This window comes from Chanos chanos, chromosome 5 (genome assembly GCF_902362185.1).
Source record: "Chanos chanos chromosome 5, fChaCha1.1, whole genome shotgun sequence".
Classification (NCBI taxonomy): Eukaryota; Metazoa; Chordata; class Actinopteri; order Gonorynchiformes; family Chanidae; genus Chanos; species Chanos chanos.
This window is the reverse complement of record NC_044499.1, coordinates 48,090,168-48,117,900: the sequence shown is the minus strand read 5'-3', so window position 1 is coordinate 48,117,900 and position 27,733 is coordinate 48,090,168. Positions and strand designations below refer to the sequence as shown.

The following is a 27,733-nucleotide window of genomic DNA, read 5'->3' as shown; positions in this document are numbered from 1 at the left end:
TCAGTCATGGATGACGATTGGTCCTCGCATCCGTAGACTAGGATGAGGGGGAGCTAGGACAGGCCCCTGCGCCGGTCCCTGGGGAACCCTGCGCAGGTTGATTTGCTCACAGGGTTGCCTACAGGCTCTTCTTAATTGGGAACGAGACAACAGCCTCCTGGCTTTCCTGTGACAGCAAAAAAAAAGGATGCGACCTCATCAACATTCACTCACAGTGTCAGTTTACTTCCCATGTTAAGTAACAAAGTTAGAGTATAGCCTATTACTCAAACAACCCCAGATGAGGAAGCAAACCAATTTTGTCCATTTTGTGCTACTTTAAACATTTGTCTGGACAAAGAAGATTTAAACTGAAGTTCCTGATTGTGTAGAAAATGCCAGAGGTTCCTGATTCCATAGAAAAATGCCATAACTTCTTTTTAAATCCTGCATTTCATCCAATTTCATTGGTTTATTCTTTTCAGAGTACTGAAAAAAGAACACTTACGGTCAAGATAACAGAGAAGAGAAATCTCTCAAGGTTAAGGTGTCAAAACCTAATCTTTACACTATGGTTCGTTTATTCATTTCACAGAAGTGGAGGGCACTAAAACAAATACTACCATCGCATTACAGCAAAGGTCATATGTTCCTGGAAACAAAACGTTTAGACATGAGAAGTGATGAGAGCCTGCAGTGCATCAGAGACAAATCATAATTTAGCCCCAAAACAACGCTCAGACGGAAAACCAGACCTGGGATTAAGGGGTATTTATTCGCCTCGGGTTGAAGGACCGGTCTTGTCCCAATAGTCTTCAATGCGCCCTTTCCCCGTGAACTTGCTCTTATCGTAACTGAATGGATAAGCACTGCGGTCACTATAGAGCATTCGTATAATGTCTGTGCGGCTTTAGCCCAACCCATTTAGGTAACTTAAGTAGAAAAGGACAAAAATAAAAAGAGCCGTAGAGGAATCTTGGGACAGGGCTCAATCTGTCAGACACATCAAATACATTATCACCCAGGTCCTTTTTAAATTCGATGTCCAATAGCTCTCTTATTATTTTCCAGAACCTTCTTAGGCGTCATTAATTCTTTTCTCCAAGGGGATGAAGCAATAGGATGCCTGTCCACGCTTCCACTCTGGAAGCTAAATTTTGAGTTGGTGTTTGTCCACTCCCAGTTGGAAGGTTAAATAAGGTATTTTTTGACTCCCTGTGGCAGCTTAATAAAAACATATAAATCATCCCCATTTGTTCTGACAGGCTGTTATTAAATTAACGTTAGCTAATGTGGGTGTTGTGTTATCTTGACATGGAGCATTTGTGTCCTTCTAACCCTCAGAAAACTCCATTACCAACTACATGTTAATTCCTCTCCCTTGGGAGAAACCCGCTCCCTCTGTCTAAATCAAGAGACAATCGAACACGCCTTGCAAACCGAGACAAACAATAGAGTGCCGATTGTTCATAAATCAATATGTTTCTTTTAAAACTAATTGAGGTAAAGCCAAGAGTAGAATAGGGATTACGTTCTAATCACAAAATTTCCTCATAAAATGAGTCCGGCTTTTTTGTTGTTGTTGTTGTTGTTGTTGTTGTTGTTGTTGTGACAACGTACACCAAAGTCTGAAATGAGACGTGATTTGAAGCTTTCTCCCTTCAAATCTCAGTGTCTGAACATAACTACGCCACGAACCCGTGCATCTGTTGATTCAATTACCCCTACAACTTAACGAAAACGCTGTTTCCACACACATTTCTGGTAGGAGGTGAGAACATTGGGAGAGATGTAGAGAAGTCAAGATGGAAGAGGGATGGTACAATGTGCCAAAGAAACAGCTTACAAGCATATGCATGCCCGCTCCCTTCTTCTCCTTCCCATTGTGTGAAAATATATTTCACTCACAGTAAAATAGTAAACACAGCAGGCATGCACATCTCTATTTTGAGGTTTTTTTTTGCATGGTGCCTCTAAACAAAAGCACGCTTGATTCATTGAGTCTTCCTGAATATTATACCATAGAATGGATTACACATATAATAGTGAAGACTGATGATATCATTTCATGCGAGATGGTGAGAGTGTGTTCTGAATAATGAGAGAAATAGACCAATAGCCCAGGTCTCATGTTCACATAAAATGTATGTAGCTGACAGACGCCTTCCTCTCGGCTGCGACTAGATTGGCTGTAATGAGGAAGCCATGATCTGGACATCAAGCAGCAAATCAACATTCATTTTAATGGAAGCTATGTGCATGTATGTGTGTGTGTGTGTGTGTGTGTGTGTGTGTGTGTGTGTGTGTGTGTGAGTGTGTATGTGTGTGTGAGTGTGTGTGTGTGTGTGTGTGTGTGTGTGCGTGTGTGTGTGTGTTTACAGTCTCTAATGTAAACATAACGTAAACAATCTACAAGCACAAATGGGCATATTTACTAAACTTCTACGTTGATGATGTGTCAATACTTAAAAGAACATTTGTTTTTTACTTTTTTTTGTAAGCGATGCATATCTTAGCTGTTTCAACACCATCCTCCAAATTGCTATGATATTAAAGTTCGTTCAAACGCAAAGTACATCAGTATTGTTAACATATAATGGCTGTTGGTAAAATAGCGTCGTAACAAATTCAAGGCAGTTTTGCCTGCTATGGCAATAATGAAATTAAACTAAAAGCATTTATCCTGTTCGCTGCTAGTACAACATTTATATTCAAATGCTGAATTCCTTGTTCTATATCTATACTCTCACTATCAAATGAAATCGAAGAGACAGAGAATCTTGCATGAATAATTTTGTTCTTTCATTTAAGCTACCTCCACTAAGCTCTATTTCATATGTATTAACACACAGACACACGCTCACACACAAACTCTTTCATAAATGTGGTTTCCATTTACCTAACAGGCACTTTATTCGACATGCACATTTAAAACAGCGGTCGCAGCAATGATGATAATATTAGTGGTTATTGCTCCCAGTTCCTGTTCATGATATCAGAACAGTTTTTGTTTTTTTTTGCTTGTATGAAGATGTAAAACATGACTGCCTCACACCGGCTTTCATATATCTTTGGCTGTACGGCCCAGATAAAGGTTAATCCTTCAGAAGAGGGGGGGCTCTAAATTTAGCCCCACGTCCGCTCCAGTGCTCGGGGCACAGAGGCGACTAGAGCAGTCATGCCTCATTCGGACGTGGTGTTAATGGAGAAGCCTTTTTTTTTTTTTTTTCCCGCCAGTGTCCTTCCAGCTTTGATTTCTCACAAGTGGCTCTGGCTTCACATCGCCCTTGTCTTTGCTCCAAATGAACAACGACAACAACAAAAAAAAAAAAACTATGAAGAATTGAATGCCCTTATAAAGAACTAAACACTTCCTGTCAAGTGGCTGATCATTTGTCCTGAGCAGGTGGGTATCCGTCATGAATTAAGACACGAGTGATATCGGTCAGTCAGCCTTGTCCAGTGAGAGCGATGTAAATTTATACCGCACAGATGTTTCTGAAATTCTATCTGCCAGACGGGGAGATGATGCATATTATATTGTGCAGGATAGTCTAATGCCAATCCAGGTGAGTCAAGTAAAAACCACCAGAGTGATGTTAAGACTCCACAGGTAAGCTAAAGCATGTGTATGTGTGGTATGTGTAGTGTGTGTGTGTGTGTGTGCGCGCGTGTGTGTGTGTGTGTATGTGTATATACGTGCATGTGTGTATGTGTGCATGTGTATGTGTGTGGGTGTGTGCTTGCGTGCACGTGTGTGTGTGTGTGTGTGTGTGTGTGTGGGCATTCTGCACTTACCATGAGCAGATGTCTAACGGCTGCATCACTGAAATAAAACAAGCAGCCAGTCACTCACAGGAAGTCTCAAACATACTGTGACGCACTATTAAATGCGGCACCCAAAACAAAAACAAAAACAAAAACAAAAAAAAACAAACAAAAAAATCCCTGTGCCCCTAGATTCCTCAAAAAAACATTTGGTTCCATAAACGGTCATTTTAGTATTGTTTTACATAAGGCCCAAGAATCAAAAGATATGGGCTGTTTAAGGCCAAAATATGTTTGTTTGTTTTTTTAATTCCACAATACATTGCAACTGAGCGCAGAAAGCCCTGTAATATCGTAATTAGGGGAATGAATCATGAGCATTAAGATGTACAGCATAGAATCAAGGAGATATTAAAACGAAACCATTAAAAAAAAAAATCTGGAGCCCTTGATCCTTCCAGATTGCATCTTTATTCACTCACAAATGGCCGTGGATAACAAGCCAATCTTTCCCCTTTCGACTGAGCCACGGTGCCATGGTGATGGAGAGAAGAGAGGGGGAGGGGGCTAGACCCCAAACTCCTCCCCATTACAGAAAATAGCAAGCAAATATTAACAACAGGATGTTACTTTGAGTGGTTCTCTCAATATATGTAAATATTTTATGTCCTCTCAGAGTGGTGTTTATCATTTAAGTGCTTATGTTTAAGAGGATTCCCATAGATGTTTTTACATTGTATTTTTGTGTGTCTCTATTTAGTAAGTTCTATGTGTGTGTGTATAGCTGTATAGTAGGGTTACCTGAGGAGTCTAAGTCATCGTCTGGGTAAAAGTGAACTTCACTCTCAACAGAACTAATGGAGTGAGACAAGACTGCTTTGCTCACAAGGTTAATTCCAGCACACCAGGTGCTGTACTTTGTCATTCCCAAAATGAATTCAACACTGGATGTAAAGACCGCCACCTCTCTCTCTCTCTCTCTCTCTCACACACACACACACGCACACACACAAGGCACTGATAATTAAAATGACTTTGTCACGGACAGCGCCTGTGTCCTGTAAAATAGGGCTGACCTAGTTTACGCAGCTCAGGCTCAAACATTTTCAACTGTGACTCGACGTTTGTGTCTGTGACCAATTCGCTAATTCCACATGTGCAGTGTGTATCACTGGGATCTGCCACTGTTCGTTAAGCAAAGGCTGACTCACGACGAGCCATATTTAATCAAAATGTTCATGCTATTTCTACGGATAATCACAACAGGTGCCAATCAAAAAAAAAAAAAAGGCTTAACGGGTGTCGCCCCCCACCGTTTGTCCTGGTCTGAGCGACATCTCATACCATGATCTGCCCGGGCTGTGCTCTTCGATGTATCACCTTCAGAGAAGCAAAACGACGCCGAAGCTGACGTCTCTCGCTCTAAATCGCTTTAAGCTCGAGATGAATCAGAAGAACGGCCTGATCAGAGGAACATGCACGTGTGCTTGGGACACTGGCTATGCCTACCTGGTCTCGCGGGACACCAGAAAAAAACTGTCGTCTGGTGCATCGATCCAGTTTGGCCGTCGTTTGCGAAGCATCATACCACTGGCTCGCAGGTTACCGCTGACGCTAGTGCGTCCGTTATGCTGCTGGGGGGGGAGAGGGGAGCACATACTGTTCAAACTGCTGAACTTGGAACATTTGCATAAAACGTCTAAATCATGAGAATCATTGCTTTGAGTAATATTATTAAGGCTATTATTACTGTATTCTTTGCTTAGACGGATGGAATCTTTTCTCAAGTATGGGTATCTGTACTCAGCCTGTTCTGATCTAAGCCAAAACTCAACGCGCTGACATCAAGATATAGTGCTTACCAGAGAAGGCCCCACCACATGGCCTGGGTTATCTGTAATGAAAGGAGAACAAAGCATTTATCGAAAACAAACTTATATAACAAACGCTACATTATGAAAATAAATATCTCAGATGTATGTGTATGTGTATGTGTATGTGTGTGTGCTCGATCACCTTGTCCTGGGGCATTGCCTCTCCTCTCTGGTGCCTCTGCCCTGCTGTGATGGTGGTAGCTGCGTTTTCCCAGCATGCCGAGCGGCCCGTGGCTGGGCAGGGAAGAGAGCAGGCGGCGTGGGGGTTGGATTTGCAGACCAAGGGTACGGTGAGCCCGCGGGATGTGGGGCGCTGGACGTGACTCTGAGAGGATCAAACAGGCTTTTAAGTCCCCAACCTTCTCTCAGAGGTTTCACAAATTAACATCTAAATTACACTTTACCAACTCCAGTCATGAGAAAGCCACTGCATTTCTTCTTTAAAAAAAAAAAAAAAAGATTAAGACCAGTACTTACAGAAAAGTTCTGTAATTACTCAATCATTCAACAGCACTGATTTGTATATCAGCTGAATCAGGAGTGTCGCAGCGCTAAGCTTGGGTTGAAGACGGATTGACACATGGGTTGCTCAGGACTGGAGTTAAGACATTTTGTTTTAGACACGAAGTCAGATGTTTTCCATGCGTTCATGCGTCTCACCCAAGAACTGCAGGACACTAGTGAGCGTGCTCCTTTGGGAGGGTCTTGGCCTAGACGGCCGGCCTGCCATTCCTTCAGACACCCGGATCATATCTGCACACACACACACACGCACACACACACACACAGAGAGACAGGGCCTGGTCAGCGAGCTGCAGCAAGTTGAAAATACTTTCTCTCTCACACACACACACACCAAGACTCACAACTGGCAGTGTAGAATAGATCAGTATGATGGATGCCCGAGTGAGACAGCACCCCACAGAGACTAATATCTCACTAGCTGCAGCATAGTGGTTTGCCAAGAGATCCTAACTGAGACATCAAAGTCAAATCACATTTGCACTGCACTGCAAGTTTCTTTGGGGGCAAAGCCAACATATTCTCACCCTGAATTACACCACATTGATTTGACCATGATGTACCCCATTAAAGAGTTCCTGCCTCTCCCCTTTGAGCCCATTGAAAAATTCATTAAAACCAGAGAGATACGGAGACCACTCTTCAGGACAATTCCCCTCATTGCTCCAGCAAATGGACCACAAAGATACGCCTTGAAGACAATCAATCTATTCTCTCCCAGGATGATGCATCTTTTGGGAGGACTGTCATCGGCTGAGCTGTTTTCTGGTGTTGCCCATAAATACAGAACACAACCTTACTTGTACAATTTGTTCTCACCTTCCTCAGACTAGGAAAATGAAGATGTTTTGAATTATGGTATATTAGGATTGGTTTGTGATTTTTTTTTTTAAAAAAAAGATATTGTTCTATGAATCCTAAGTGAGTGCAATGGACCCAATTAAAATTAGTCTTGAAACCACAGCTCTGTCTGCAACAGTACGTCCAGAACTTGTTCAGTTTTTTTGTGGGGAACCAAGGTTTTTCTCTACATTAATATTTTGTGTTGTAACATTTTTTTATGGTGTCAGTGAAAACTGTAACAGTGGCCAGACTTGAAGCAATGACATTTAAATACTAGTAAGGATCTTTCATGTCTTGATATTGTCAAGATGTTACTTTGAGCAGTTCTCAATTTACTGAACATTCTTAGGTCTCTTACCAGCCTTTCCCCTGTTTATATTCAGCAGGTAAGAGCTATTATCTGAGGGGTATGCTTGAAAAACTACAGAGCCGGTCTTGACAAAGTGTTTTGGGGTGGGGTGGGGGGTAGGTGGGTGTGGCTTGCTGTCACTCTCAAGGATAATTCATATGAGTGAAATGCATATGTGCACAACCACACACACAAACACACAGACATGCACTCTCACACACATTCAGTGAAGGCATACACAGAACAAAATGGCAGGGGGGGCAGAGCTCATGCTGTCAGTGGAGGTGGGGCCTCATATGATTGACTCTCAGTTCGGCCTACTGGTGTGATTGTGACAGAGTGATGGACAGGTACACAAGACACATGAAACTACAAGGACTCAGATAAGATGGTTTCAGCCATGATTTTTATTTGTGGTTTTTTTTTTTTTCTTTCTTTCTCTTTTTTTTTTTTTTTGGTTGCCCACAGGACATTCACACAAAGAAATAAAGCAAAAAAAAAAAAAAGTTTAAACAAGAGAAAAAGGAAACGAGCAAAAAAGAGCATGCTTGTTGGAGGCCCTGTTTTTTTTTTTTTTCAGAATGTCTTCTTATGGGAGGGGCACATACAGACACACCCCCTCAGAGGCAAATACAAGGGGTGGAATGGAAGCATAGCATGGAGGAATGCAAATGGTGGGAGGGGCAAGACAAGAGAGCAAAAAAAAAAAGAAAAGACAACGACGACTATGATTGGCTGTGATTCAGGACATCGAAGGAGAGTGACAGAGTGACAAACAACATGAGAATGTACTTCCTTGAGGAGAGACCACCAGACCTATTTAGGAATGGCATTTTGAAGAATTCTTTTCCCACGAAAAAGTTCTGTAAATCCCAGACCCCTGTATACACTAAGCTGGTGACCTGGCTTAACCACTATCCAAGTACTCCAAGTTCGTTATTTGTTTGTTTGTGTGTTTTTAATTATTTCTTGGAATTATGGGAAGGATGTGGAGTAAATTGGACATGACCTAAGGAATGGATTTGCACCGTATAACTGTCCCTGATCTGATTACTTTGACGATAGATATGTGATGCCGCTGTTTTATATTCAAATGTTTTTTTTTTCAACGTCTGTTTGAACAGCACAGGTTTACACCTTTGAACAGCACCTTGATCTAAAAGTCAAACCACCCAACTGCTAATTCAGGGGCCAATGACGTTCTAACTCTGAAACATCTTGACCGGCGTTAAGGGCGGGGCCACTGAAGGGGGCTAAGCCAATAGGGTAGCTGTCCACCCGATACAGCACTCGACCCGTGGCGGAAGAAGCTCTCTGATTTGCATTCTCAATAAAATACCCACATACAGATCTAATCGGCCTGAGATGCAGGCCTGGGCACCATGACAGCAACTGCCACCAACTTCTTCATGACCGACTGAAGGGAAAGGTCAAGAGGTCAGGGCTGTGGAAGCCAACGCCCTCTCTCTTTTTCTTCACTCTCATCTTCTCTGTTTCGAATACATCTCCAGTCCAGTCAACTGAACCTCACGGCCTGTGGCTGTAATGTCCAAATTAATCACTACCATCGACTTGCTGTTTTTATAGGATCATTTGTCAGAGGAGATGACTTCAGCTTAATGCACAAACTTCTAGGATGAAAGAACTAGAAAATTAGAAATAGGAATTAAATACACACATTTCGTATGAGTATTTCCCACACTAACTTGATCGGAATTCCCCTACGAGACACACACACACACACGCGCACACACACACACACACTAATGGTCTACAACTGGTAACTGTCAGCAATCACCCCCCCCCCCCTCCCCTCCCCTCTCCACCCACTCCCAATAGCCTGGAGCCAATCTGTGAGTTTTGGCTCCAAACTTTTTGATTCATGGTGTTGTATCCATCTCTGAGTTTAGGAGAGGCCAAAAGTTTCTCGGAGAAAGAGTGGGGCTCCTTCACTCCTGAGCCTTTTCATTATCTAATTACAAAGACAAACGAGAGCCTCACCACTCTGTCGATAACGACTCCTGCCAAGATTTGCAAACAACATAAACACAGATCGCCTGGTTCTGTAACTCACTGGTTTTTAAAAAACTCTCCAAAAGTACAGGCGATTTCTCCTAAAGTGATAAAGTTTGTTTCGCTTTTAATTAGTCTCGGAACACAATCTTAAATTATTCACTGGGCTTTACTGTTTTTTTAAGCACTCTACCTAGATCTACCACCCACTGACAACTGTCCGGTGTTTCATTTCAAACTTTCCAGAGCCACTTGAAGAAAATCACAAAGCTGCCTCATTAACTTGTCAAATAACCAAAATGTTGACTGTATGAATCCGTAAGACAGGAGTTTAAAACTATGACAGAAGAGGTTCGTCAGGCTTTTTTTTTTTTCATTTTATCATGATATAGAGGTAGTGACAGCAAAGAGATTGATAGACTGTAGACTCAAGGCCATAAGGGTTTGTACATAAATGAATCTAAAAGTACTTGCGTTCTCTGCATAGTGTTGTATTTAATAAAGGTCATTTGCTAGTCTTCCTAGACTTGCTACCACATCTATCAATAAAAATCAGTCAATTCATATAGATGTTACTTTTTTTTTAAAATTATTCTTAAAGTATCTTGTAAAGCACTATGTCCTTCATGTATGTATAAAATTGATGGTCAACGCATAAGGTGGTGTTTTGAAAAGCACACACATGCACGCATGCACAAACACACACACACACACACACAACCACACTCCTACCTGAATAAATCTGTTCATTTCCTCCTGTTCACCTTTTCCGTAAGCTAACCTTGATAAACTGAGCGAAAAAGCAGTTCCTTTGGAAACAGATCTACACCTACTACTTATATCAAGGGTACGCCAATCCACAGCTGACGTAAGCCAACCTCTTCCGTGCCTTTCTCTGTAATTACTCAGTCTCTCACAGGCCGCACTGGTAAATGCACTCTATGCCATCAGATTGCAACATCTTCCCCTTAAAAATAATAAAGCTGACACATCTCACCCCCTTCAATTACAGTATCAGTAATCGCGCATTTGTCCGTCACACCAGACCCAAAGCGAATGACAGCCGACAGCGATATCTGCAGTGAGATGGAGCTTATCGCAGCTACAAAAAGGTGTGGTTTACAAGAAAGGCAAATCCAAACTAAAACGTACTTCATTTTACCAACCTGTTTCAACTCTCCGTACCACCGTGGGGTGTGCAAAATATAGCTTTTTTTTTTTTTTTTTGTAGGCAAAATACTCGTTAAATCTATTTCTAATTTTATCTCGTTTTGGTAAATATAAAGTTCATACTATGCTAAGCATGTCAAACAGTACTAAGATCTACTGCTGAGCTGATGGAGTCAATTGTTCAGATCCACTCCACTCGTATTGGTTTGTGCATAAAAAAAAAAACAACAAAAAACAAAAAAAAACATTATCACCACTGCGGAGACGCGTGTGCTTGTTTTTCAGTTTAAACTTACACTGGCTTCTCAAAATATTTAAACCATTTAAAAAAAAAAAAGTGAGCCCCAAAATAAAATAAAATTTTTTTTAAAAAAAGACAAACGAAAACTAAGAGCAGAAAAAAAAAACCAGGGAAAAAAAACTCCAAAACAACTGAAAAGATGATTAAAACGCAAAATTATGGAGGACAGGCAGTCTTTATTGGAAACGGGGTGGGGAGAATACAAAAAACCAAAATAATAATATAATAATAACAATAATAATAATAAAAACAGTAAAAGACAGAAAAAATGGAAGGGGGGGGGGGGGGAGAGAATGGCAGCGAGATGTGGAGGATGGGGGGGGGGGGGGGGGGGGGGGGTGCAGGGGAGAGGAGCAGAGCAAGATGGTGAAGATGTATGTTTGTGAGCGAGTGTGTGTGTGTGTGTGTGTGTGTCCGCGCGCACGCATGTGTGAGATTGAAGTTAGGAATTTAAAGAGCTCTTACACTCCGCCTTTATGGCGCCACAGTTAATGGGCACAAAGGGGCGGCGCGCGGCCCGGCGCAGCCTGATGACGTCGCGGCACATGTGACGCGCGAGCTTGGTGAGGCGCGTGGCCTGGAGCAGAAAGGCCTGCTTGGTCCTCATGGAGGATTTGGGGCTGCCGCTGTTTCGCACCGGGACCATGTGGGAGGACTGGCGGGGACCGTGAGTACGTGACCGCGGTTCCTACGGACAGACAGACAGAGAGAGAGACAGAGAGAGAGAGAGAGAGAGACAGGGAGAGGGAGAGAGAGAGAGAGAGAGAGAGACAGGGAGAGAGAGAGAGAGAGAGACAGAGAGAGAGAGACAGAGAGAGAGAGACAGAGAGAGAGAGACAGGGAGAGAGAGACAGGGAGAGAGGGAGACAGAGAGAGAGAGGGAGACAGAGAGAGAGAGAGAGAGAGAGAGAGAGAGACAGAAATTTTGAAATGAAAGAGGAAAAAAAAAAAAGAGATGAAGATAGGTGGAAATGAAGATTGAAAATGAAACACGTGATTGGGGGGGGGGGGGAAATTTTGAAATAAAAGACATAGAAAGAGATGAAGATAGGGGGAAAAAAGGAAAAAAATTAAGTTGGAGAGGAAAATAAAGATAGAAAATGAAACACATGAGAGACAGGGAGGGAGGGAGGGAGAGAGAGAGAGACAGGGAGAGAGAGAGAGAGAGACAGGGAAAGAGGGAGAGAGAGAGAGAGACAGCGGAGGGAAAGAAATGGATTTTTTCAGAGCAGCAAATGATTCCAGCCACGAAGAGTTGAAGTTGACTATCGTTAAGATAATCCTTGAGTGATTTCTCTCCCGTGTCTCTCAGACTGCCCTTAAATTGACAGATGAATGAGATTCTCACTTTCGGCTAATCAACTCATTTCCGTCTCTCAAGAGGGACCGAGCTGATGTTTCATTCCACTCACTGCTTTACAAAGCTGTTGACATGGTAACATATTATCTCTGTTTATAATTCTTCAATGGGAGAGCAGAAGGCTTACGTTGGGGGCGGGGCTCGGCGGGGTCTTCTCCTCAGCACCCTCGGCTCTGCTTGGCATCTTTAGGCCACCGTACTTTTTCCAATACATCCAACAGGACACACAGAGACGACACTGCATGTTCGGAGGACCCCAAGAGTACCACTGAGGAGACTGCATGGCTGTGGAACAAAACACACACGTTCAGAAACACACACACACACACGCACACGCACACACGCACGCACACACGCGCACACACGCACACGCACACGCACGCACACGCGCACACACACGCACACACAAGAGTACCACTGAGGAGACTGCATGGCTGTGGAACAAAACACACACGTTCAGAAACACACACGCGCACACACACACGCACGCACACACACCACACGCACGCACACCACACACACGCACACGCGCACACACACACACACGCACACCACACACACACGCACGCACACCACACACACACGCACGCACACCACACACACGCTTGGCCGAGCTATGGGCACTGGACCACGCAGGCATCCAAAAGCTTCTCCCAAAATGCAATGTCGCTACCAATCACTTCATCCAACCAGCCATCCATCCATCCACTCATTCATTCATTCATCCATCCATCCATCCACTCATTCATTCATCCATCCATCCATCCATCCATCCATCCACTCATTCATTCATCCATCCACTCATTCATTCATCCATCCATCCACTCATCCATCCATCTACTCATTCATTCATTCATCCATCCATCCATCCACTCATTCATTCACTCATCCATGCACCTACTCAGTCATCCATCCAACCATCCATCCATCCATCGAGCCATTCGTAAAAAACACCATTTTATATCTCTAAGCAACAAATATCCACATGTATCTCCGTAACCATGTATCTCTGTAACGAAAGCGAAGATATGGGAGAGGTGTTCTTGGCATGAACTCGTGGATTTCGTGTTGTTAAGTGTCTTGATCGCTTTGATCTGCCGCTGAATACCCGAATAACGCGGGCCGGTCGTCCTTGGGAATCATTGCTTTGGGATAAGGAGCACAGAGGCTCATCCATTGATTGGATCGGAAAACGAATGGGAAAAATAGCTTCCCCCTTGCAGTCATTCCTGGACCAATTGATTGCACAATTCCTGGGGTGCCTTCACCAGGGGTGACGGAGGGGAAAACAAGTGAATCTGCCCGTCTCCACCTGCTCACTCTAACGATCTGAAGAGGGTTTTAGGAGCACTCACCGAAGCAGCTTTCGCATGCCCGCCCACCCCCGGCCGCGTGGTAACCACCCGGGCCGGCCGCTCCGTTCATGGTGGCCATCTTTCCGTTGCTGACGGAGATTTGGTTGGGGTTGGGCTTATTACTGCGGAGGGGACATTAAAACACAATGTCTCAGCATCATGATTTATTATTAATTGATACATTATGACAGGCTGAGAGCGTGAGATGCCTGGAGGTATGTGAGGGGGGAAAAAAAAGTGATTGCACTCGCTGCGCTGGTGAGTGAACAAGTAACACTTACTATGTGGGGATGTAAACCTGCTTCAGTTTACTCTCTGCTTCAGCTGCCTTCAGTCGCTTCTATTCAATTAAAACAAACAAACAAACAATTAACCACGAAGGGAAATGATGCATCCTAAACGCACTGTTAAACTAATGACAAAAAAAAGAACAAGGACTTCAATAAGAGGTAAATATTAGCACTCAGACAATAGAGAGGAATGAAATTTACAGCACGTCTGATACTCTGTGTGTTGTTTCATATAGTATACAATACAAAATGCAGATGAGAACCTTTGAGAAGCCAAAGACAAAACTCTGTGTGTATATGTCTTTGTGTGTGTTTGTGTGTGTGTGTGTGTGTGTGTGCACTCACCTGCTGTACATATCTGTCTGTGGTCTTCCACATGTAGTAATACTCAATGATGCTGGTCAGAGATTTCCATGGCAGCTATAAACAAACAGGAGCAAGAATGAAAATGTCACAGTGTGTGAGCAGGTGGGAAAACAAAACAATGACAATGACAACGACAACAACGACAACGACAACAACAACAACAACAACAACAACAACAAAAAACAGACACAGAGAGGATTATGTGAAACAAAGAGAGAGAGAGAGTGCGCAAGAGGGGAGACAGACTGTGTGTGTTAAACAAAGACAGAGGGAGGGAGAAGAGAAAGAAGACTGTGTGTGTGTGTGTGTGTGAGAGAGAGAGAGAGAGAGAGAGAGATGAGAAACCAAGAGAGATAAAGATAAAAAAAAAAAAATGTAAACTCAAATGAAACAACTGCATGCCCTGGCTGTTTAAGCTAATGCTCCACTCTGGGAGAGCTCTCGAACTCTAAACCAGGAGCCAAGGAATGCTTTTAGTTTCTCTGTTTATGGGGCATATATTCTGAGAACGGCCCAAGCCCCGGGCAAACGCAAAACCCTGATTATTCATGAGCACCTGTTTTCCGGACGAGACACGTTAAAAGCAATCGCGGATATTCTGATGCGTGCCTGCGTGAACCGCCGCCCAAAACCATCGCCACGGAGATGCTAAAAACGAACACAGAGGGGTCCTGAGCAGAGAGAGCAGAGAGCGCGGACGATGAGGCCACGTACAGAACGGAGAAATCGACTCTAAACTCGCGCGTAAACAGCACGAGCTACACATGAGCCTCAGCTTTGGAGTGTTTTTCTTTCTTTTTGTTTTTTCTTTCTTTCTCTCGGGAGACCAGGAGCAATTAAGCCTGGTCTGATTGCCTTGTTTGGGTAGAGTGAAAGGCTCTCTCAGCAGAGACTCCAGAGAAGGCTTCATCAGTACCGTTAAAGTACCGGCGTTTTGGCTACATTTCCTCTCTTTTATTCTCCATCAGGGGGAATTATAAAGCTTTGCCCCCTGAGTGTGAACCCAGAGTCCCTGAGTCTGTGTCCTGGAGGGAGAAGTCTGTCCCTGTGAGTACATATTCAGTGTGTGTGTGTGTGTGTGGAGAGCGCACTCATCACCACAGCGCTGATCAGCCAGACGGACTTGATTAAGCCTGAGACCCCGACAGGCAAGGGCAGTCTCGCCAAACTCCAGGCACTCTCTTTTCAATAATCCAGAGTAAGAGAGTGAGTGAGTGAGAGAGAGAGAGAGAGAGAGAGAGAGAGAGAGAGAGAGAGAAAGAAAGCAAGACACAGCAAAAGAAAGAACAAAAACGAGAGCGTGATAGACCGAGTGTCTTTTGAGGGATCCCTTTCTCTATGTACCGGCTTAGAGCACAATTTTCAGACCGGATGAGTTTCGAAAACAGCTTTTGCTTGTTAGTCATCCGTTCAAAGCCTCCTGGGTTTTCCTTCAGATCGGTCCAAGAGCAGTTCAGTTGATTTTCATTCGCGTCCGAGCATCGCCCTCGAGCATCCCTTTCACTCACCGCTAAAGCAATTTCTCCCCCCTCTGTCCACTTCCTGACACTACCGTCTTTTCCTGCAGAGGCACACGGCCGCCGAGCGCATCGGTGGTGGAAACACAGATCTGACTTTTCACTTACAAAGTCTTGTCGGATGTCGTTGAAGTCCTTGCCATATTTCTCCAGGGCCTCCTCAAACAGGTTGGCCTCTGACGAGCTCCACTCCTCCATCTCGTCCCTGCAAAGCACCGGCCCGCCCTGAGGCACCAGCACACTGAGAGCGCTGGAGAGGTCATAACCGTGCCTGTGGAGGGTGTCCATGGCGTGGAACTACCCCGATAGAGAGAGAGAGAGAGAGAGAGAGAGAGAAAAAAGAAAAAAAAAAAGGCAGTCAGGGTATGTCTGACTTGTAAACGGACTTATCATTTGAGATCATTTATGTTAAAGGCACAAGGAAATCATTCTGTTTTTGGAGTGTTGTCCTTTTCTGAGTGTTAAGGGGGTTCGAAGAGGCTCTGGTGGCCGGGCGGGGGGGGGGGGGGGGGGGGGGGTGTAAAACAGGGGGTGGAGGGGTGCGTTTACCAGCGTGATGTCTCGGGACGCGGCGGCTGCGCTCATGTGTAAACTGGGCTGTCTGACGGAGCTGCTGCAGTCCAGCGCTCGAGCAAACGTCCCCACCGCCCTGTACAGAGCACATCATCATCATCATCATCATCATTAACGACGCTATCACCAAAGTCTACGTTTCCATCACCACAAATAATATCCCATTTATAAGCACGGTACTCGCTCCCTCTTTCCCATACGCCATTAACAGGCTCATTTCTCCGGTTACTTTTAATCAGACTTTAAAAAGCCCTTTTCCTGTCACTGCTTATCATTATATTTACACTGTTTTATATGTACCGCTTCTTTTGGCAAAACCATCATGTAAAGTTGTACTGCACGTCAAATAAGGAGGAGGACATTATCTAAATATTTTTAAATTGAGTTAAACATAACGGTAACTTAGGTAAACAGATACAAAACACGGGACCTCGCTGCCCGGGGCAAGAGTATCGAGAAACGGTAAACAGTGGAGCTGTACTATAACTACATGTGACGGCCAACGGTCACGCTGGGGCCGAGACCCCCCCCCCTCATTTTCCTATCTGTGAACGGGCAGAGGTCAAATGTCAAAGGTCAAAGGCATACCTGGCCACCACTAAGAACTGGTCTATCTGCTTGTTGGTCAGTGGGCACTCGGGATCCCACATCTTCACCTCCAGTTTGGATTGGTCTCGGTCATCAGGTTCCCCTGAGAGAGGGTGAGAGAGAGAGAGAGAGAGAGAGAGAAAATCAGAATCATATGGTCATCTCAGAATCAAGAGAAGGAGCCCACAGACACAAATTAAATTTCTAATTAAAAATAAGAACTTCTCAAAATAGTCGAGGTGGACCGCAGTAATGCACATCCGTTTTAAAATGAAGCGAGTCGAAGCCTGAGTCAGCCGAGACTTGCGCGTAAAAGAATAGGAAGACTGAGTTCCTCAATTGTGAGGAGAGGGAGAGGAAATTCACTCAAGAGAAACATTCTTTGGAGATCAGTCCAAGCCTCTGGAGGGAACTGTTCCGCATTGATTATTTACGCTTTAATTTAAAGACTTTTCCCTGCCATAGCGGGGTTACTGCCCGCTGGGTAACGACCCAGCCTGGTACCGCACGCTTAACCGCCGGAGGGTTAGGGCAAAAACCACGGCAACCGGTAACCACGGCAACGGCGGAAATGAACAAATACATCAACACCGAGAAACACGGGGAGCGAAAACAACTGATTCGTGATGAACGCCGTCGACGACCATCAAAGCAGCGTCTCAGTGCTCGATGAGAGGACTCATCACCGCGGATGCAAGAAAGTGACCCTCAGTACCCTGTTCACTCTTAAAAAAAAAAAAGGGTGGTGGGGGGGGGGGAGAGAGACAAGAACAAAGAGAGGAAGGAAACAGCCTTAAGGTGAACGAGAAATATGCTGTGAAAAGCGGATAAAATGAGGACATAAAAAACAGGGTTTTTTTTTTTATATTCTGTGCGTGCGCATGCAGTTCCTAATCTTCTACAACTCAAAGTCACATAGTGAGGGCTAGCAGCCTGGAGATCGAAGCAGCGCCAGCAGGGAGTGAAATAACACACAGCCCCCTCAACCCAGCTTTCAGTGCATTTAAAGATAGACTGTGAATCACTGTCAATAACACCACGTTCTCTCTCTCTCTCTCTCTCACACACACATTTTCATCCCATCCCTCTGTCTCCTCGTCGCTCAAACCTGGGCCTAGGACTGAAACATAACGCGACATGTCACAACGAACATGGGAACAAATACATCAAAGACGCCCGAACCGTGCTCTACGAAGCTAACGACGGCCGACGTTCGCGGACGTGAACTAAAAAGAGACTCCGATAAAACTCCACGCACACCAGACACGTGTTCAAACGACCAGCTACGGCTAACATCTGCAGAGATGAGTTAAAACGTAACTTAGTTAAGACTCAAGGAGCAGCAAAGCAGTATTCGACAGGCTAACAATGGTAAACATTCACATACCTCACGCGCAAAATGTCCAATCTCAAACAAACCAGATTTACGTACACTATGGATTACAGCGGTCAGTGGGCGTAAATGTGAACTAACATTTCGCTAGCAAAAAGGAAAACGCGCGCTAACATAACCTTATTGCCACATTACTGACACTGTGTTAGCTACACCCTGCAATTTAAAAACTAAAACGGTTTAGATTAGTTCTGAAAGAAACAGGTGGAAGTCGATACCGACGTGAACGGGATGCTATAACAAACGAGTATAAAGCATTCTTAAAGAGAATGTTGGTGAAGTCGGACTTCTGAGAAAAAGCTGGTTACGGTTAGGGGCTCACGCAGGTGTAATTTCACACTTGACCGATCGGAGTTGACGATACAGTAATTTACACGGTTCCTTCTGAGACGCTCCAATGGCCACAAGTCATGACATTTTGAAAGGGCCCAACAGGCAGCAAAAGACTCCCTACCTCTTCCGATCAAGCAGAGGAAACAAGCCCCGCTGCCCAATATCAAACAAATCACCTTTCAGTTCCTTTAGTGTGAAGCTTCTGGACTACTACTCAACGCTCAGTTTAGTTACATGAGGTCCTTTCTCCCTCTCACTCCTATGAGATTAAAAGGAATCTGCAGCTCAAAAAAGGTAAAATGTGAATGCACCATTCACATCAGTGAAATGAATCAAACTAATGCCAGAGTGTGACTCTATAATGATTTTTTTAGCGAGAGTGTGCATGTGTGTGTGTGTGTGTGTGTGTGAGATAGAGACCTACCCTCCTGTAACATGTCGGGAACGTCAGCCTGAAAGCGGGGGCCAACACGGATCTCCCCTTTGTCTGCGAGCAGGGTCTTTTGTGTGGGATCATACACCAATGAGTAAAAGAAGGTGTCCTGAGAGACGGAGAAGAAAGAAAGAAAAAAAAAAAAAAAAAGCGAGAGAAAGAACTTTAAGGTCACCCAGCCTCCATAACTTCACTGCATTTAACGGTATATTTTCATTCTTGCCCTGCACTGAAACATCTGATTTGTCCAGTTTTACCACCAGGCATCTGATGAGTAGAATCAGGTAAGAAAGAGTGGTGCTATTGAAATCTTGTCATTGTGTGGGTCTCCAGGACTTGAACTGAGAAACACTGCACTGGACCAATTATAGAGCAGCATCCGAAACAAACACGCTTACCTCTTTCTCCAGGTAGGAGAGTACAGCTTCAGTCTCGTTCAGGAGGGCAACGCTGCATTTTCCCCTGTCAGAGAAAACACACACACACACACACACACACACACACACAGAGACACGGAGAGAGAGGAGTTCAGACACACACCCAACGCCGTGGGAGCGCAGTGTCCTACATAACCCATCCTTGTCCTGACCCTCATCTCCCCAATCCCCACCACTCAGGAAAGTTGAGAGGGGAAATGATATTAGGTGCCAGATTACAGAGGAACGTGTGAGTGAGAGAGAAGGAATGAACTGAGAAGAAAAGGTGAGAGGAGCACAGCCAGGTGAGAGAAATGATGGGGGAGGGCAGGTGATGAGAAATTAATTGACAGTGGAGGGAAGGAGAGAAAGGGGGGGGGGGGGAGAGGCCGCAAAAATGGATTGGGAGGAGCCAACGACAAAACGTAATAGCACTGGACATCACAGGGTGCTCCTCTGGTTTTGTGTGCGTTTGTGTGTGTGTGTGTGTGTGTCTGTGCGCATGCATCGGCGGGAGAGGAACCAGACACCAGCATACCGGCACACGAAACAACACCTTAGTGGGCTGTTATCACGCGTGTCGCGCGGCACGTGTCCTTGGCCGTGCGTGATGACGTCATGCCTACACATCTTCATTTCACATTAACGACTGCTTCATGTGAGGGCCATCTGGCCAGTCAAGACTGTTCAGTTTGCTCCAAAGCAGTCAAAACAAAACAAAACAAAACAAAAAAAGACTAGACTAAAAAAAGACGCGCTGATGAAGGAGAGGAGAGAGAGCGCAGGACTGATGCTGTCTTTTCTTCAGAGAGCACCATCAATCTTGAAGTGCAAAGTGAGGCTGTTGTTACTTTGACCTGGCTGGCACTCAGCGGAAAAGACTGCGGCGCTCGGTAAAGATCGCTGATGTTCTTAGCACTGCGGCGTCTCTGGACCCTTGTGAAGCCCCGAAGAACTCAGCAGCACAGACAAATCAGTCATACACACCCCTGGAGAGGCTATCGGAGCCAAGTAAGTAAGTAAGTAAGTAAGTGAGGTCTAATGAAGGAAAATCTTATCACGGTTCCAAGATCTGCAGGAGTAACGGGCATGTGTTCTAGTTCGGCACTAACGGACCAGAGTCCAGCTGACTGAATATCAATCGGTGCTCGTGCGCTCGGCTTCTTGCCTCGGATGAGCTGGTAAGGGATCGGTATGCTAATGCGCGGGCCTGGGAGGCCATGGGGGAAAAATACTGTCAAACATGCCAGGAACTTTCACTGTTAATGTTGTGTTAATGAAAATAAATCAGCTGGTCCTCTCCCTGACCCTTCTGCTCTTTGCTGATTTTGTGTGTGTGTGTGTGTTTTACCTGATGTATATGGCAGTTGTGCATGTGTGTGTATGTGTTTTTTTTACCTGATGTGTGTGTTTATGTGTATTTTACCTGATGTGTGTGGCAGTTGTGCGTGTGTGTGTGTTTTTTACCTGATTTGTGTGTGTGTGTGTGTGTGTGTGTGTGTGTGTGTGTGTGTGCGCCTGTGCGTGTTTTTTACCTGATGTGCGTGGCAGGGAGGGATTCGTACTGTCGGGAGAGGAAGAGCTCTCTGTGGCGGAGCTGGTGTTTCTGTTTCTCTGTAAGCTCAGGCTCTGACGGGCTCTCTCTTTCCTCCTCCAGGTCCTCTGCAACACACACCCACACACACACACACACAGAGACAAACACAGAGAGAGAGAGAGAGAGAGAGAGAGAGACAAACACACTGTTAAAGACTGGCAACACGCAACAGAGAAACCTCCTCAGGCCAATACAACAAGCCATTAGCACACCCACAGATCATACGCACCCACACACACACACACACACACACACTTTAGGAAGAAAGCCTGTGTATACAAACTCCCTCTAATACAAACACACACACAAAGAAAGGAAATGCACATGTATGAACCAGAGAACATTCTAGTAGGCTAATAGACCGCTGACGACAAAGGAAAGTCATCAATACACAAAATGAGTAAGTGCACAGGCATACACAAACTACACAGATCAAATTTCACAGAGCATACAGGCTGAAGATGAGACCACAAACATACAGATAAAGCACACAAACCCATGCAATTCACCTAACAATCAAGTCTAACTGTTTGTCAGGTAAAATATTGATATTACTATTTCTAGGAATGAACACGAGTCTTAATTTTTCACGGCTGACTACTCACCAGCTGAAATGAAAAAATAACCCATTATTTCGGGTGTGTGTTGACAAGCAGAGACGCTTTAATGGATCTAAGCAAAATGATGTATTCCACAGAAATCTGTCACACCTCCGACAGATTGATTTTTCAGGGAAATAGCTCTTTTTATTAGCATAAAATGTTGCACGCCACACATTTCTGTGGGTTTACCAGACACCAGTAGGCGTATCATTTTTCATAACCTCAGAGTGGATGATCCACATCACAATCCGAATACATATTCTATGAGCTATGACCCCACATCACAATCCGAATACATATTCTATGAGGTGTAAACCCACATCACAATCCGAATATGTACTCTACGAGGTGTAAACCCACATCACAATCCGAATATGTACTCTACGAGGTGTAAACCCACATCACAATCCGAATACATATTCCATAAGCTATGACCCCACATTACAATCCAAATATGTCCTCTATGAGGTGTAAACCCCACAGCACTATCCGAATACGTACTCTGTGAGCTATAGCCACCGACGCACCGTATTATGGAACTAATGTTGAAACCTACTGTCTTACACATTACCTTTTATCAATGATAATGGGCATTTATTAGCCGGTACTGATAATCATAGGAGTCCGCTGGAAAGTCACACAGTTAATCTGTGATGGATCTCATTTATGACAGTGTTGATCTTCATGCTTGGCACACATGAGGGTGTGCGTAGCAGGTGGCGTTTACAGACGACTGACTCTCACTTCTGTCGTCTTTACCCAATCTACTGTACACCATGCCAGTTGTCGCCTGCTCTGTTCAACCTGTTTTAAACTGTCCATTTCATTTAAAAAAACAAGATCTGAGCGTCTGAAAAGCTGTAAAGACTCTCCTGAGTGGATGATCGACTACTCTGACACGTCACCAATTATTCAGATAGTCATCAATATCTATAAATGTAATGAACGGTGTGGAGGGCTTCTAACATACATTCAGCAATTGCTTGATCCAGTCAGATGAGAGAGCAGAGATCAGAAACACCCCTGGAAAACCACGGCTCTTTAACAAAACGATTAAGCATAGGCAGATGTCTGGTTACTTTAAATCTGCCCAAGTGCTCTCCATATGCTCTCTCTTTTCATTCTTATTTAGAAGAAAAGAAAAACAGTGCCGGGATTCTCTGGCGGTCCTTTGTGACTTCATCCATAATAAAGAGCATTAAACAAATAAAACTGAAAGGAAAAATACCACATCAATCTTTTATATTGAGTTTGCTTAACAACAACACACCCTGACATAAAATTCACAGAAGTTATATATTTAATCAGTTGACTTTTTACAACCCTCCTAAAGATTTCCATGAAGGTAATCAAATTAAAGAGTAACGCAACACTAAACTTTCAACACTGTCATGATCTCCAAACATCCTTGAAAACAATGTTTAGAAGATGACCAGCTTCTGTAACGTGTGCCCTGATACGCGAGTTAGGAAACCCTGCTGTACAATAAGTCGTCCAGTAACTCATCACAGATCACAGCTTTACCCCACTGAAACACACATACAGACATTCACACACAGCTTCTGAGACCAACAACATACAGTATGCAAACAGAGACAAACACACATTCAGTTTCCACTATTCAGCTTCCACAGATATATAATCACATACACATAACCTAGGATCTGTACAGACGATTCACACAGACACTCGCGCGCGCACACACACACACACACACAGACACACACACACACACACACACACACAGACTCACTCGCGTGTTTGTCGGCCAACTGGATCAGGCTGTGCGAGATGTCTCGTCTCCTGTAGAAGCAGACCACCTTAGCCTCCACGTTTCCACTCGCCGTCTGTAACGAGTGAGAGACAGGGGTCACCTTCAGAGCGCAACTTCACACTCACACACTCTCCTGCGCTCCCCGGGGGGAAAAAGAGAACATAACACCTCCATAATCAATACTGTGAGAATGCTCATTTGAGTCTGCACTGGCTTCAAACCCGAAAAAAAAACAAAATAGAAGGGGGAGAAAGAAAAAAAAAAAAAAAAAACACCCTGAACACACCAATTGACTGATTCAAACATGTCACTCAGGCTGCACTTGTGAGAGGACACACTCGCTTGATGAAATTCAGCAATAAAACAGGTACAACAACAACACAGAAAGAAGCCTGTACAGAGGAATTCCATAACCCATTGATGTGTTAATTGACTTAAGTTGATTAAGCATCTGTATCATTGTTGTTTGAGCATGTGGTGCATTGTAATCGCGTTTTGTCTGGGGTTGGATTAGCCTCCTCAGACACTGAACAAACTGCAGAAAACAAACACATTTACAACCACCATTCAAGCTCGTAAGGGAAAAGTAGAAGGCAAAGCATGATGCAGGAAGTGAGACATGAGTGCATGGAAACAAAAAAAAAACACACAAGAGACAAGAAGACAGAGAAAAGCAAAAGGTCTCAGTGGAAATATTGATTAAGATCACTCGAAATGAAAAACAGTCACTGAGAAAGTGCATGCTGAAAAAAAAAAGGAAAAAAAAGTTTTCCAACAGCAATGCCTGTTAGCTTGCTGCGTATACATGAGGTCATTAGGATGAAACATTCAAAGTAAACGTATTGTGGGTGTGGGTACATGTGTGTCTTACAACACCCCCCCCCCAAAACACACACACACACACCTCTTTAATTTCCCTTGAGACATTAGTCAGCGGAGCTTAACCCCATGTGTGTGATTACCCAGCATTCTGTCCTTTTGTTGAGTTGACACGACAAAAAAGCCCTCCAGTGCACTCTATTGTTACAGAAATTACCTTTATATCCATCCATCTAAGGACACATGAATTGGCCTGATAAAAAAAAGAAATAAATGAATAGAAAATAAAAAGAAATCAGCTCCTTTTGACCGCGGAAGGGAAATTGCCTTCATGTGCAGTAAGGACAAAAAAAAAAAAAAAAAAAAAGGGCCCTTTTCAAGGCCAGTGCAGGATAACTTGCAATGCCAGCTCATTAATTTTGTTGGACAAGTGAATCCTTTGATACGACAGGACATGCCAAGAGCTCAGTCATGTCAAGAAGAAATGGATTGATGGAGAAGAAAATTCTGCCCTAGATAAAGCCTTTTGACACTGATTTTTTGACTGTGGAAAAAAAAGCACGCAAGAGTGAGAAATTGGGGGGTGGGGGGGGGGGGGGGGGGGCAAGTGAACGAAACCTTGAGGAAATTAGTTTTCAAAAGGAGTAACCAAAAGAGAGAGAGAGAGAGAGAGAGAGGGAGGGAGAGAGAGAGAGAGAGGAGAAAAACACGCCTGAAACAAGGGTGAATAAAAAAACCATCTTAAGAACATACAGATACAAGGAAAGGTTGTACATAAATACATTACACACAGACGTTCTGATATCATATGCAGCCATGGGGGATTTGGCCTTTTGGATAGTGTGTAGATGACAGATCATATTTCTCTTTGGGTTAGTCTGATAAATGTCCCTGATTAACACATCTGAACGCTGAGGTGTCGCTGTCTCCGCGCGTAGGATTCGCATTAAGCCCGAACAACATCGTGCAATCACACAGACATAAGCGTGCATGTGCTCAGTCACCTGTCTGTCGTCATGGTAACGACAGTTGCAGGTTTTAACACCTGTCGCCTTGTATTGTGTTACCAAAAGAACTCCTCCATTAAATAAATGAATCCTATCTAGATTTCTTTGACAAGTAGGCCACTCCAGGATATTGGTAAACTGCATGGTTTGACTATATACGTGACATGACTTTGAGATTAGCTTATTTTTTTGTCACTTTCTTCACAAAGCATTCATGTGTATTTAATAGAGACAACCACAACACAACCACTGAGAGAAAAAAAAAAAAAACCTTGTTGAGGGCAAAGTTATACAAAAGGTCTGAAGGTAAATTCTGAAATTCTAGTTATTTGCCCTCAGGGAAGGTGGCTTGACTTTGTTTTTCTGTGGTGAAGGGAATGTAGTTCTTAAAACCCCCATTTAACATGAGATGACGGCCTTCCATCCTGCAACTCCATCACCCAGTCCCACCCCAGGTACATTACCTTGTTCAGTTCTTCTATTCTTCTAATCAGGTAAGGGTTGCTTGAAGAATTCTCAAAGAAGACATAATCTGAAGTTGAAAAAAAAAGGGGGGGGGTAAAATAATGTGTTTCTTCAAAGACCAACTGAAACTATTATCAGAGTTGAAAAAAAAAAACCCATTTGTTTACCATATACAACATAAGGGCACTTTAGCAGAAATGTGGCTTAAGGATAAATTGTGGACTTCAGTCTTTAAATTTTTACAATATCACATTTTTAAATTTGATATTGTACTATCAAGGTGTGTGAATCACTACACTATGAAAGAACAAGATGGACCATTTTAGTTTGAAAGCCCGCAGGACTGTAGATTATGTCAGCATGCACAGAATATATGATGTTCAGTTGGAACACTGCATAGAAGATTCGCTTGCATACAAAGAACACGACAAAGTTGAGTGCACTACACGTGGTAAAGCATACTGTCCAGGATGACTTCGGAATCGCACGACTTTGCCTCGCAGCAGGATACTGTCCCTGTTTATTTTATCAGGTTAAAGAGAAACTGCGCCACCGCAACCACTAACTGCCAGAAAAGCGAGACCCCCTCACCTCTGCTGTAAGGAAGTTTTAGGCCTGTTCTATCTCTGTTTAGCCTATGTTATTTACAAGAAAGAAAAAAATCCTAACCGCAAGCGAACAAATATGAGCACCCAAAGGTATTTACCAAAACATAACCAAAACTACAAAATTAGGGGGCAACGTCAGTCTGTTCTTGCCAACATAACCACGGATCTAAATAATATCCTCCCACGACCAACACCAGTCGTCACACTAAGTTGTTTTCATTTTAGTTCGGGCTACATGAAGCTTACGCATTCTAGACTGAATACTACTGCGTTATACTGTGTATAACACCAGGAGCAAAATCTAAAAACATTAAAGAAATAAAGATAGAATTTTTATGTGTTACGGTAACCCCATGATAGAACGCATCACATGAGCACATTCCGATACATTGTACTATCAAGGTGTGTGAATCACTACATTATAAAAGAACAAGAAGGACCAAAGGCATTTACTAAATCTTTGTGTTATGTTGCTTATGATGGAATCAATACTTTGTGCCCTCTTTTCTGTTGTAGCGAACAAACTATTTATTTGAAGAGAAAAAGAAGTGTTTGGGAAAACGCCGCTGCATAACGACGCCATGAAACAATGTCGGATACCGTGGCATATAGGGGGCTAAACTTAGTAGCCTGCTAATGCGTTTATCTAGTGCACTGATTAACATAAGGTAGACTGGCTACAACAAATAGGTACATACAAACAATAACGCAAAGTAAAATGTTATCGCATAGGATGTGCATGAGGTAAATTACAACAAACCTGAGATAAGAAACTAGCAACATAGCGGGCATAGTAAACTAGCTTTCTACCTCAGAAGCCAAATGAGAAGCCGTAAGTAATGGAAATGTGCCAAAAAGAAGACAAATGGTCACAAAGAAGTATCTCGGCGACAAACGTTCTGTTCGTCGTTTCACATAACAGGCTAAACAAAACTGCCGATGAAAGCATTCCTAACTAACGTAATCTATATGAGAACACGCGTGTGAATTTTCAGGTTGAAAAAATGTTTCTGAATCAGCTAGTTAGCTACAGCAAGAAAATGCTAGCTAGCTTGCTACAAAGCTAATACGGCTAAGATAGCTCAGAGAGGCCTGACCCATATCTCTTTTCCAAATATTTTCAATCCCCGTTTTCTCCGGCTCCGCTAGCCCTACACATACAGTCACATAGTGGGAGAATAGTCTGTTATCTTATTGCAAGCAAAATTAAAGCATGCCCTTATTATGTTTTTGCAGCGGTATCCGTGCCTCGGTTTGTTCAAAAACCCAGACTGACATACCTCCGACCCGGTACATGTTGGCCGCCATTTCTGCCCTCCTGGCGTGTTAAAACACCAAACCATAAACTAAAACAAAGATAAATAAATAGATCAAAAAAGATGTTCTAATCCAGCGACCAATGCAAATCACTCTAGATT

The 27,733-nt window shown here is 43.7% G+C and overlaps 1 protein-coding gene across 3 annotated transcripts; it reads right to left on the bottom strand.

Annotated features, from left to right (window-relative positions):
* Positions 1 to 27,731, bottom strand: mta3 (metastasis associated 1 family, member 3). Of its 3 annotated transcripts, none has more exons than XM_030773838.1 (19): positions 27,596 to 27,731; positions 25,707 to 25,774; positions 23,396 to 23,489; positions 20,979 to 21,105; positions 19,426 to 19,489; positions 19,019 to 19,136; positions 16,869 to 16,971; positions 16,257 to 16,356; positions 15,816 to 16,004; positions 14,170 to 14,244; positions 13,816 to 13,874; positions 13,535 to 13,656; positions 12,307 to 12,464; positions 11,285 to 11,507; positions 6,282 to 6,374; positions 5,764 to 5,946; positions 5,610 to 5,641; positions 5,257 to 5,381; positions 1 to 166 (listed from the first exon to the last, which is right to left on the bottom strand). In XM_030773838.1, exons 1-19 carry the CDS (start codon positions 27,621 to 27,623, stop codon positions 1 to 3), a joined length of 2,127 nt encoding a protein of 708 aa, XP_030629698.1. In that variant the 5' UTR covers positions 27,624 to 27,731. The 3 variants fall into 3 exon arrangements, with proteins under 3 accessions (XP_030629698.1, XP_030629699.1, XP_030629700.1); XM_030773839.1 differs by having other exon boundaries at positions 5,257 to 5,378; positions 5,782 to 5,946; XM_030773840.1 differs by lacking the exons at positions 1 to 166; positions 5,257 to 5,381; positions 5,610 to 5,641; ... (1 more) ...; positions 6,282 to 6,374; positions 15,816 to 16,004 and having other exon boundaries at positions 11,222 to 11,507.
* Positions 27,732 to 27,733: the final 2 nt, after the last annotated feature.